Source organism: Equus quagga, chromosome 3, assembly GCF_021613505.1.
Source record: "Equus quagga isolate Etosha38 chromosome 3, UCLA_HA_Equagga_1.0, whole genome shotgun sequence".
Classification (NCBI taxonomy): Eukaryota; Metazoa; Chordata; class Mammalia; order Perissodactyla; family Equidae; genus Equus; species Equus quagga.
This window is the reverse complement of record NC_060269.1, coordinates 53,712,282-53,725,276: the sequence shown is the minus strand read 5'-3', so window position 1 is coordinate 53,725,276 and position 12,995 is coordinate 53,712,282. Positions and strand designations below refer to the sequence as shown.

At 36.0% G+C, this 12,995-nt stretch overlaps 1 protein-coding gene across 5 annotated transcripts in view; it reads left to right on the top strand.

The window, feature by feature from the left end:
- LOC124237644 (probable ATP-dependent RNA helicase DDX60) overlaps positions 1-12,995 on the top strand; it is a 92,782-nt gene that overhangs the window by 42,605 nt on the left and 37,182 nt on the right. For 4 of the 5 annotated variants that reach the window (XR_006888052.1, XR_006888053.1, XR_006888054.1 and 1 more), the window contains exons 18-24: positions 787-882; positions 3,594-3,709; positions 4,534-4,676; positions 4,776-4,885; positions 9,269-9,373; positions 9,932-10,060; positions 11,103-11,227. Coding sequence is in view for 2 of the 5 variants with exons in the window: in XM_046657541.1 (XP_046513497.1) it covers positions 787-882; positions 3,594-3,709; positions 4,534-4,676; positions 4,776-4,885; positions 9,269-9,373; positions 9,932-10,060; positions 11,103-11,227 (824 nt within the window). In the remaining 3 variants the exon portion in view is untranslated. The remainder of the gene's footprint in view (positions 1-786; positions 883-3,593; positions 3,710-4,533; positions 4,677-4,775; positions 4,886-9,268; positions 9,374-9,931; positions 10,061-11,102; positions 11,228-12,995) is intronic. The other variant, XM_046657542.1, reaches the window with a different exon arrangement.

Below are 12,995 nucleotides of genomic sequence, written 5' to 3'. Positions count from 1 at the left end.
ACCATAATTTGAGAAATTTTTTATGGATAGAATACCTGGTGTTAAGTAACTCATAGACAGTTTTGCTCCTTATTGAACTCACAGATAAACAACTAAGACTAAATAAAAAGTGAAAACGTGGTTATAGAACATTGCAAGGTAGACATGGAGATGTGCTACCCAGATCGCTGTTGAAGGAAAGACTTGCCGCCCAGATAGGGGGAATGTGCTCAAGACAAATGCCAGCTCTCAGTTCCCCCAGTTCTGCCTACACAGTCCGGATCCTAAGACCGAGCTAGGTAGAGGTATAAATACCGGGCCATTTCAGTTTGATGTGGAATGGCTCTGACAGCCAATATTCACTTCAGAATCCTGAGCCGGGTTGGCCAAGTCTTCGTCAGACCTGTTTTGAGGTTTAGCTTCTCCCTGTGTTCAATCCTGCTTCCCCCCACTTCCATAGTTGTTGATCCTTAATAAACACTTTTCAACCTAGATGGTATCTCAGGGTCAGATTTTGAACAAATAAACTTGTGACAATTAACTCTTTCTATTTTTATTACTTTGAATGCTCATAAATAGGAATTTAAACTTTAAATCTGATGTTTTACCATAGTGACCTATAAAAATTGTAGTTTCATAAGGTTCAAACTAATATATCACAATGTTAATGAAACATTCTCAGACACAATATTATATCCTAATTATCAGCAGGTATATTCTGGAGTTATAACTCTTTTATATTCTTATAACTGTGTCTGCACATAGTAAATGCTCAAAATGTTTGTTATACAATGTCATTATTTTTAGGTACTTATCACAGTGCCTGCCTGCTTTGAAATTCTGCTGTTATCTCCTCATCGCCAGCAATGGGTGAAAAGGATCAGATATGTTATATTTGATGAGGTAGGTTTGGTATTATTTCTCTGGATTGATTTCCTAGAGTGCAAAAGTGCTATAATGAAGATTTTTGGTACTTTAGGACCTTTGCCGCTTTGTATGGAGTTCAGCTTGTGGAGATACTTCCTTCTGAATGGTTTCCCCAGTGAATCGTAATCAGTCTTTTGGCTCCATTTTCCTCTTGTGACTTAATAGGGTATATCTGTGAATTCTGCAGAGCTCTGTATGGGAGAGGACTCTGTCATTGGTAACTCTGTTTCAGAGGAGCAGAATTATCCACCAGGGCATAAGTTTTCCTGGACAGAGATTTCAAAATCCAATCTTTGATCTCTAAAGCAAAGAATTTTGGGTTCTAATAATGATGTCACTTATGTAAGTTATCCAATCAGTCACAGTCCCAAAAGAAAACAAATGGCATGGTCAAATACAACAATTCAAGAAGAGTATTCTCCAAAGATATATGTGAGAGAAACTAGAAAGATTAGTGCAGTAATCCAGAGCTAGTAGCTTATCCCAGGCTTAAGGGACAAGGCAAAGAAGCAGTTACTGAGATTCAAAAGGAGATTCTGACGGAGTTGACCTCATTGTGAGGAGCAGTTACCTTAGTTAAGGGACATAGCTTGCTCAAAGTAACCTTTTAAGAAGGGATCCAGTGGAAGAAAGACCTCACTCTCATTCTCCTCCCTTCTTCTCATGTGTTGCCAAGGCTCTCCATTGGACAAATCCAATGGAACCAGAGAGGACTGGAGCCCTTTTGAAGTAGTCTCTTTAGGTCAGTTTCCCTGGGCAGAGAGAGCAGGGTAGAAAACAGTGGAGATTTGTGGGGACAAATGGAAGATACTTAGAAAATTTTTATAGCAGCATTATTATGAATATTTATTCAAAGACACTTAAAACATTATAGAAAGATGCATTCTCGAGGCAACCCCGATGATCTAGTGGTTAAAATTTGGTGGCCCAGGTTTGTTTCCCAGGCATGGAAGCATCCCACTCATCTGTTGGTAGCCATGCTGTGGTGGTGGCTCACACAGAAGAACCAGAAGAACTTACAGCTATATACAACTATGTACTGGGGTTTGGGGAGGGGAAAAGAAGGGAAAAGAAAAAAAGGAGGAAGGTTGGCAATCGATGTTAGCTTAGTGTGAATCTTCCCCCTGCAAAATAAATAAATAAACAAATAAATAAAAGGATATATTCTTTTGCTTCAAGGAATTTTCAGTTTAAAAGGGGCCAAAAGATGATAACCATATATTGAACTTAACTTTTCCTGTTGTAAACTTGGAGTACCAAGTAGGCTGTGCTTTTGATTTGTTTGATACTGATTTATTGTGTTTATTTTTGGTTAATCTGTATTTATTGTATCTTGAGGGCCTTGAATATTCCTGTTCATAAAACAAAATCTAACAACTTTGTCTTTGCAATCTAGAACCTTGAATTATATTCTAATCTTAAAACTCTGAAATGATATGACATTGGATACCTCAGTTTCCCCGATCTATACAAGGGTAAAGCTGAGAGGTTTTGAAGGTTAATGTCTATTATGGCAGGATCAGGGAAAAGTGCTATCTAGTACAAAGTATAAGATTAATATTTGGCAGAGTGGTATATGATCTGACCAGGGAAAACCCAACGGGCAGTGGAAAAAAATTCTTTTAATTGTCTGGCTTAGATAGTAAGTCCTTTCTAGTTGATTGCCAAGTGTCATAATTTAATCTGTTTAAAGAAGGCTACCTTTGAGAATATTCTATAAATCTATTTCAATTTGCTTTATTTGGTCAAAAGACATTCATCCATTTATTGAGCAATTATTTCAGGTGTACCACCACAATGCCAGGCACTGTTGGTGCTGAGAATGCCTAGGTCTAAGGTCACAGAGTAACAGCAAAAAGGGAATTAAACAATTAAGCACACAAATGTCTATACCAACCCACTTTGGTACATACTGGAAAGAGAAATGGTAGGCTGTCATGACTGTGATAATGGCAGGGAGGTGGTAGGAGGACATCTCTGGAATGGGCGGTCAGACACGCCTGTCTAATGGAGTGACAGTGAATTGAACTCTACAGGTTGAAAGGAGGGGGTAAGAGCGTTTTAAGTGAGGGAACAAGATGTAAGAAAGCTCTGGGGTAGGAAAGTTGTGTTCAAGGAACAAAGAAAAGCCTAGTATGTCTGGAGCAAGATGGGAGAGAGTGGCTTGAGATGAAGCTAGAGAGGGAAGTAGGGGCCATCCTGTTAAGGAGTACATCCTGTTAAGGAGTTTCTATTTTGTTCCACGTGCAGTGGGAAGATATTGAAGAAATTTGATTAAGAACATGGCCTGATCTAATTTATAGTTTAGGCATATCATTTTGGCTGTGATGTGAAGAATGCAGGGGCCAGGAAAGGAAGCTAGACTAGTAGTAATGAGGAGATTATGGTTGAGCAGCTGAGATGTGACAGTGACTTGGTCGGCGGTAGAAATGGAGAGAAATGCATAGATTGGAAAGACATTTTCAAAAGTCAGATAAAGAGGAATTATTGATGAATGGTTATGAGGATTAAAGAAAATTTATGTGTCAAGATTTTCTATTGTCTGAATTTGCCAATATTTATATAAACTTGGCGTGGTTGATTAAAGGTAACAGGAAACTATGTATGACTACTCAGGCTTCCATGTCTGATTTTCATCTGCTATTTTTAAATCAAATTTTTAATGGAGAAACTTTTGTCTTTAATAGGTCCATTGTCTTGGTGGAGAAATTGGAGCAGAAATCTGGGAGCATCTCCTCGTTATGATCCGATGCCCCTTTCTGGCTCTTTCGGCTACCATAAGCAACCCTGAACATCTTACTGAGTAGGCATTAGATTCAGTCTCGATAGAATGCTTATTGATTTTGCATGTTTGAATATTACACTTTCTATGTGGGTTCTGGAGAATTTCATAACTTTCTGGTGAATTTATTAACTTATCTCTATTCAAGGAAGAGAGTCTCTCTAGCACCTTCCAGCAGGTGCTGAGCAAGGCCACAGTCTATAAAGGAAAATCAGATGCTCTCCCAGCCAGGTCTGCAATTGAGTAGGAAATTTCCCTTATATCTCAAAAAAGCTTCACCGGAAGCCATCAATTTATGTTCCTTTTTCTTTGTCCTTTACCAAGAAATAAAAAATGAAATGGTTTAATGACATAGTCAGCCATAGACCCTGAGATTTCTTATATTTTCCCACTTTGTAGATGTTCTAAAAAGATAGCAAAGCCTTATTAGTTGAAAGCCCCATATCATTTTGTCATTGGGCTAGATTTTTGTCTATTAATAACAAGTATAGCATAGACTGTTGTGTGCCTGGTACTGTTCTAAGTGCTTTAATTTATTTTAAATGCCCATCAACCCTTATGATTTACTATTTCCATTACTACTATTAGATAGTATTTTGAATACTACTATTGTTATTTCCATTTTAAAATGTGGAAAATGAGGCACAGGGAGATTAAGTGTTTCAACCAAGAGCCACAGCTAGTAGTAAGGAGGCTGCGATGCAATCTCAGGTTAGTCTGGCTCCAGGCCTATTCCCTTAAGTACAATTTTTAAAGCACATGAAATTTTTTATATTTAAAATATTTGATGTCACAGGAAGAAGTTCCATATTCTGCCTAAATAATACGTAAATTTATTTTTTAAGGTGGCTACAATCTGTAAAATGGTACTGGAGACAAGCAGATAACATAATGGGAAAAAATATTTCTTCTGAAAGAAATTCTGGCTCTTGTCCCAATTCTCACAATGACTACTGGCAAATGAAGCAATCATATAAAGTTAGACTTGGTATGTTTGATATATTCGTAAGAATTTTATCTTTTACTTTAAAATTATTCCAGTCATTATGCATTTGTTCATTTGGAAATTCTTGCTCTTCATATTTAGTGCTCTGTGGAGAGAGATACAATGATTTAGAGAAGCATATCTGTTCAGTAAAAGATGGTGACATTTGTTTTAATCATTTTCACCCATGTGCAGCATTAACAACAGATCATGTAAGTAATACTTCAGCCATATTTGTTCTGAGTAGTAGAAATTATTTACATATATCATAATTGAAAAGCTGCCTAGTTAATGTTTATCAAAATTGCAGAATAGATGCTTTATAACAGATATTTAACCTTAGTCAAAGTAACAAGAATAGCTTCATAGTTTTTATTGGTTCCTCGAAAAGTGTCTGGATCCACAAAGCTTAAAAAAAACTTGAAAATTTTAACCTGAAGTTTTTTTGGTGAATTTTATTTATTCGTGGACATTATCTTTGTCTGTTTTTCCTTGTTCTCAGCGCTCATGTCTATCTGTCCACTTTTATGACATTAACTCTTCTCTTAGTGCAGCTACAACTGTATGTGGACAATACCAAGTACATGTGAGAATCCGATCACTGTGAATTAGGTTAAACAAGGAAAAGACACTTTTCACTAACATAACAATCACAACATGATTTTTGGGTAGTGAATCAATAAGGTAGGGGTCTTAAGAGGACCTCCTTTGAGGCCTTGGGGTTTGAGTGGGGGAAGATTTTTAAATTTTTCTTGCATATTTTTCTTCCTTTCCTACTATAGTCCCAGGAATGGCCCATTCAAGCTCTGGTTGCGTCTCAGAGTGATAATTAGTCAATAGTTTGTCTTCCTTCCAAGAACTGGCAAGTTAATTATATTCTAAATTCTGTTGTTAGATTAAGCCTTCTATTCTGACAATTTTTAAGGCACCTGAAATTTTCTTTATTTAAAATGTATGCTGTCACAGGAAGTAGTTCCATGTTCTGTCTAAATAATATGTCTGGATCCACAAAGCTAATTTAGATAAATAATTAATAAAGATCATTCTGATCTTGCTGAGCCTTTAATGGCTTTTTTCTTCTTTTTCTTTTTGGAGATAGTTAAATGCACAGCTCCTTAGCTTGGCTTCCAAGGTCTTCTATGACCTGGCCCAAAAGTCCTTTCTATTCATCCACTTGATATATCTTACCTGGAGGCCTTCATGATTTATATTGTTGCTGAAGTATTTTACCCCACATGCTAAATGCCAGTTATCCAGATCCTGTTTGTCTTTCATGGCTCTTCTAAATGTGAGACCTCTTCAGAATCCTTTTGTGACTTCTCTCCAGAGCCTTCCTCTGTTCTCAGTAGCTATTAATGGAGTAACTGGAAAGCAATAGAACTGCCACAGTGTGCTCTGACCCTGTATGACTTCTGCAAAGGTCGTGCTGTTGAATGAGCATTCGTGAGACTTCTGGGCTTTTGCTGCAGGAATGCAGGATGAAGCTAAAGCCTTGGGCATTATTAAATGTGTTTTGACAGCTGTGGGTGTAGTGTCTGTTTATATAGTATTTTTCCTAAAGTAACAGTGATGAAAAGTAAGTAGACCTTTCCAAATGAGTAAATAATTCCTGATCTTGTATAGTACATTGTAGATTAATATGAAAGGACTGAGTGGCAAGAAAAAGCGTAATAAATTGTGGCAACATAAAGAGAAGAGCCATCCACCTTGGTCATCTCCTTTATAGCTCGATCGTAGAAACGGTTTCAGAAGGGAATGATATCAAATCTGAAGTGAGTTCACTCACCCGTTGTGCACAAGCCAATCTCTGACACCTGGTGTAGTGCAAGAAAGTAGGTCTTTATTATTGCAAACCGTAGAGCAAGGAGAATGGGTAGCTAACGCTGAAACCCCAAACTCCCGGAAAAGCTACAAGCAAGGGTTTTTATTTGGGGTTTTAGGTAGGGGAGGGGGAGCATGTGGCCTTGCTGGTTGGAGCTTTTCCAGCAGCCTGTGTTTGGCCTTGAGACTACTTGCTGGGAGGAGGGAGCCTGTGACCTTGCTGGTCAGCAGCTTTCCCAGCAGCCTGAGGATGCTTGTGGGAAAGAAAGTGACGAGATAAGGGATGTCCTCAGTTATCTGTGTCCATGACAGATGCTGGATTCCAGCGCCAGGAAGCCAAAAACTAAGCAGGCAAAGTGCTTTGGTTTTAACCCCATGTGTGCTGTGTTCAATGTAGGGGAACTGATATCAGGGGCGGTATGGGGAAGCGGTGGAGCAGGATGAGTGAGCTGGCCTCAGTCCACTTGAGGTGAGGGATTTGCCTTCAATCCATGAGGCTGGTTTCTGGCAAGAAGCAGAGTTTGGCCTTTGCCATCAGTTACCATGCCACACGCCTCCTGGAGAACTGTCAGCCCCAGGAAGTCCTTAAAAGAACCGTTGCCTGTCTCCTTCTGCTCAGCGTGGATTAATGCTTATCATCACCTGTGGTGTTAAGGACAACGCGGTTTGCAAAAATAACATCATAGTATAATACCATTGTATTTATAAATGAAGGATGGTACAAATCTATGACCTTTTACTTCTCTTCCTTTCCTACCGAGGCTGGCTGAGTTTTTGCCAGCTCATTAATTACTGTGTAGCTACTTTGTAGCTACAGTGGAGAACAACTGAATTGAATTCCCAGCTTTTAGTCACAAAATTATTAAACTTATTTTAAAAATTAAGACTTGTAAATTGATCATTAATCAATCACATTGACAGTTGAGGCATCAACCATGTGCCCCGTATTTTACTAGGCCTATGGCATGTATTGTATATCTTAATTCTTACAACAAATCTATTACATAGGCAGAATTGTCCTTTTTAGAAAAGAAGGAAACTCAGGCTTCTGTAAAAGGCTAAGAGACTTAAGAAATCCTAAGCATTCTAGTGACCAAAACTGAAGATTTATGTCTTAAAAGTTATGATAATTCTTGGATTTATTTTATGGATTTTTTTGGTAGGCATAATGTTACCACTTTCAAGTAGTAATAATAAGAGAACAAAATGATAGCATTCCAAAATAATGCATTCATTTATTATTTCGGTATAATACAGTCCTTACTATCTAGCTAGTTTTCAATGCTCAAACTGAGAGATGCTAAATGATGATTCTATTTAATTATTTGCATCCTATGGTGTTTTACAAGGCTCCAAGCCAACAACAAAATCGAATTGATTTTTAAAACCAAAATATATTTTACATATAACATTGTGTGAGTTTAAGGGGTACAACATATTGATTTGATATATTTATATATTGCAATATCATTGTCATTGTAGCCTTAGTTAACACCTTTATCAAGTCATATAATTATTGTTTCTTTTTTTGTGATGGGGATAAGTAAGGTCTAATCTCTTAGCATGTTTAATGCTTATAATTAGTATTATTGTTTATAACAACTATACTGTACATCAGATTTTCAAGACTTATTTATCCACTAGTTTTAAAAGTTTAAAAACATATGCTGACATATTTATCTTGTTTAGTATCACCGCAGTCTGTAAGATGGAAGTACAGATATTTTAATTCCTGTGTTACAGATGAGGAACTAGCAATTACAGGTGGAGTTAGAACTGGATCTTCTGATTCAAAATCTACTGCACTTTCCGTTCTACCAAACAATTTTTTTCAACTGTGTTGAGCTCGGAGTGGCTTTTTTAGCCCAGAATTTCCAAACCTGAGTCTCATAACTTGTTAACAGCTATTTACTCAACAAGTGCCCTATTCTCAAATAATTTTGGAGAAATCTGTATACTATAGTCCCTTTTTTGAAATTTAGCATTTCCAGTGAGAAACCTTGAAAAAGCCTGTTTAATAGAATACGTATGAACATACCCTTACTCCCGTTTTCTTTTGAAGAATACCTACTAACATCTCAGGGATCATCGTTTCACAGGCAATTGATTCGTATTGATAGTGGTTGAAACCAGTAAAAAATACTATAATGCAAACTTTTTGAGAAAAGGAATTTTTTATTTATACTTTAAAATATTCGTGGAAAAATTAATGAGTTGCATATCCAGAAAGCTTAAAGCTGAAACAAGCCAGTGACCTGGGGGACAACTTTCCTTGAATGTCTTGAAGGTGATCTGAGAACCTTAGTCCTGAAGTTGACCCAGCTCTTACCTTAGAACTTAAACAAATAAGATTTTCCCCTTTTAGCCTGGCTTGGAACTCAAAAGCAAAGAATCATATTCATTATTAAATCAATTTCAGTTGCAGCTGCAGAGTAGACCTTGTGTTTTCCTGTCTAAACAGAGTCCACAAATCTTTTAGCTTCTCTGTACTCTGATTTGAATTGCGAAGACAGTTCTTAGAAAATTAGCCCCATTAAAAGGTCTTAGGAAATAATACAAAAACTTTTTAGTGGGATTTTTTCTTTTTCTGTTTTAATAACTCACAGACATTCTTGGCTAGTATTTTGTTTGCATTGAATATTTAACATTTTAACATTTTAGTTTAGTGCTGTTTTTCAATATCTTTGGGTTCGTGATAATGACTATGAGGCAAAGGATAGAATATAAGAAAAGTAAAAGGAATATTAAAAATTTTAATTTTATTTTAAATGTAGATTGAAAGGTATGGATTCCCTTCTGATCTTACCCTTTCACCTCGAGAAACCCTCCAGCTTTATGACAGTATGTTTCAATGCTGGGAAAGTTGGCCCAGAGCCCAGGTAAATAATAATTATGCAGTTAATTTGAATTAATGCTGTTATAGTGGATGGGTAAACTTGCTGTTCAGAAAGATAAACTCTCATCCTTTCTAATCACTTCTATCTGCTTTTTAAAAATTACCAACAGATGCTTTCCAAAATAAAATTGGCCCTTCTCAGACATTCTTCTTCCTAACATTTTGTGTTTGCTTTACTGGGGTGGAATGCCACTTAATTCCTGAAAATATTTCTTCTTTCAATTTCTAGGATAATACTTTAATCTTCTCTTCTGTCTTGGATTTATATTCCTCCATTTTCTCTCATTGTACTCCCCTTCTTTCTCTATGCCCTCATTGCTGTCTCTTCTCCTCTTCTATTTGAGTTTGCTCTACAGTCTTGCCTTTGAAGAGTTCATCCATCCTATGACATGTTGTTCTAGATACCTTGGGGAGATAAGAAGAAGTTCTACGGCCTGTTCTCTCAAGAAGTTTGTAATTCTGTTAATGAAATGCATACTTCAGAAACATCTTTGGATTATCCTGCATGATTTTTTTAAATTTTGTGGTTTTTCTTTTCAAGGAGTTGTGTCCAGAGGAATTCATTCATTTTAAGAATAAAATAGTCATTAAAAAGTTGGATGCTAGAAAATATGAAGAGAGTTTAAAGGCAGAATTCACAAGTTGGATTCAAAATGGCAATGTGGAGGAGGTAATTTTCAGACATTTTTGGCAAAGCACTCTGTACTCTTTGTTGTTGTCTTGAGTTGCATTCTTCAGTCATTATTATTTTCTGTTTTTTTAATCTTCAATTTTTATTTTAGAATTTTAAGTTGAACGTGTAGTCTAGTGATTCTGAGATAGAACAAAAAGAGAGAAGGGAAACTGGTTTTTGTCTTATCCTCTGTGCCTTCCAAAACATGTACTAGAAGCCACTGGTTCCTGCGAGATGTTGCAACAGATAAGAACAGAGGTGTCACTGTCCCCAGAGTCAGTGATCTTCATGCCTTGGCCATAGAGAGATTGGAATCACAGTAACAGTAGCTGAGAAGAATTTTTCACTTTGTCTTTTTTTGTCTTGGAGTTTTTTCTTTTATGATTTTTATTTCTGTTTGTAGGAACTATTTGTGTATTAAAACCTTAACCTGGGGTCGTATAAATTTATGCGTATTTATTTTAAGTAAGCTGATAGTCTTTACATTTTGATGTTCGCTTTATTCTTGGTTATTGAGGTTTCCGATTTTTAGGGAGTGACATATGTTAAGACCTTTTGCATGGGATTTTTTTCCCATTACACTTTAAATTAGATAATCTCTTCCCATTCAGAAACATAATATAATTAACCTACATTTTCTTCCACTTATTTTTTCATTAAAAAACCTTTAAAATGTATTTGGAAGTAATTTTTCTACATGATATGGAGAGAAACTGAATCACCCCACCTTCTGCCATAGCTGAACAATTCCGTTTCTGATTGATTTGTGTTGCCTTAAATAATTGCGTGTTAAATTGCATATATGTGTGTGCGTATATATTAGTCTATTATTTTTGTTCTTTAGTGTATTGATTTATATATTTTTTATGGCTCTTTGCAAAATTTTGTAATATACCTTCATAATTATTTTAAAATTATCTTTCATTTTGAAGAGCCACAGAAACATAGATTAAACAACTATGAAAATATTTTAGCCAAAAGTAGTAATTCTGTTCTTTCTTATGCAGAACTTAAAACAATTTTTTATTCATTGCTACAGGCCGAAATGGTCCTGGAGAATCTTAGTCCTGATTCAGTTTTTGGTTCAGAAAACATGATAAAAATGTTTCCATTTCTCGTTGAAAAGCTAAGGAAAATGGAGAAGTTACCTGCACTATTTTTTTTGTAAGTCATTTAATTTAATTTGTTTTTGGTTATAATTTGTATTAGGCTCATTCTTTTAAGTTGAGGAAAGTTATACAAACTTTACTGTTGTAATATAGTATTCATTGCTCTCTTTGATGCTCATTTGTTATCAGAATGCATAAAAAATATACCTTTCTAGTTCAATTCTTAAAAAAATATTTTTACTTATGCTATTGCAAGCTGCCTTCTTTATTTAGTTTCTTACTCTATCTTTTGTTTTCTTTTTTTTTTTTTTTTTTTTTAAAGATTTTATTTTTTCCTTTTTCTCCCCAAAGCCCCCCGGTACATAGTTGTGTATTCTTCGTTGTGGGTTCTTCTAGTTGTGGCATGTGGGACGCTGCCTCAGCGTGGCCCGATGAGCAGTGCCATGTCCGCGCCCAGGATTCGAACTAACGAAACACTGGGCCGCCTGCAGCGGAGCGCGCGAACCCAACCACTCGGCCACGGGGCCAGCCCCTCTTTTGTTTTCTTTTTACAATAAACTATTATATTTTTATTTAGGTCTTGTTAACTTTTCAGTAAATTCCTAGGTGTGAACTTTGCTCAGGTGGCAAAGTTTAATGAAACTTGTTCACACATAAACAAACATATAGTAATAAATCATCATTGGTAATGTATATTTAAAATAACAATGATAATTGAATGTATGGTTGTATTTGGAACTTTTGGGGATTGCAATAAAATTGCTCCTTTTACTTTTGTTGTTGGGACAAGGAAAATAAATTCTGAACCACCAAGAAGTTATCCAACTCACCGACTTTACTTTCGAGCATGGCTCCAGGCTTTAGTTAGAAACAAACACAATTCTGGACCTCTGGTATATTTCTGAAAGCCTAACTGTAAAATAGCAATCCAGAAATACCTGTATGCATTCTTCATACACACATACATACTCAAAACATTTAAAAAGTAAAATCACAAAGTGGGTGAAGGGCATCAAATGATACAAACTCCTAGTTATAAAATAAGTAAGTCATGGGGATGTAATGTGAAGCATGGCGGCTATAGTGAATAATACTAATACTGTGTTGCCTATTTGAAAGTTGCTAAGAGAGTAGATCTTAAACGTTCTCATTACAAGAAAAAAATTCTGTAATTACATGTGATGACACGTGTTAACCAGACTTATCATGGTGATCATTTGACAATGTATACAAATATTGAATCATTATGTTGTATACCTGAAACTAATGTAATATTATATGTCAATTATGTCTCCATAAAAAAAGGACAGTGTACAATAGAGTACATGGCTCTGAGCACCTGTAAAAGCTTCTCTGGAGCTTATACATGGGAGCACAATTGCTATATTTTAGAATATGGTTAAAATACTGGGATAAATGGAACATGCTTTTCTTCCATAATGGCTTGTTAGCTGATGTCCATCAGTGGTTCACGAGGGTTCCCATTTTGACCTATGGTTGGCATTGGTTTTTCCAACTGTTGCCATTCTTATTATGTAAAATCATGTCTTACTATGGTTGTAATTTTCATATCTTTTGTTAAACAGTTATATTTAATTTTGATATATTAAAACCCACCAATGTTTTAAAAAAGGTAAGATATTTCACAAAAACATCAAAGGTTTAATTCTGCTTGTGGAGTTGAATCTTGGTACATCTTTATGGAGTTTTGGGTTCTCTACAAAACATGCCGTGAAAATCCTTGGTCTTCTGCAGCGTGATTTGTTCCTAACTAACCCTAGATCGTCGACAAATCTGAGGATTCGTCAGGGCTCAACCTGAAC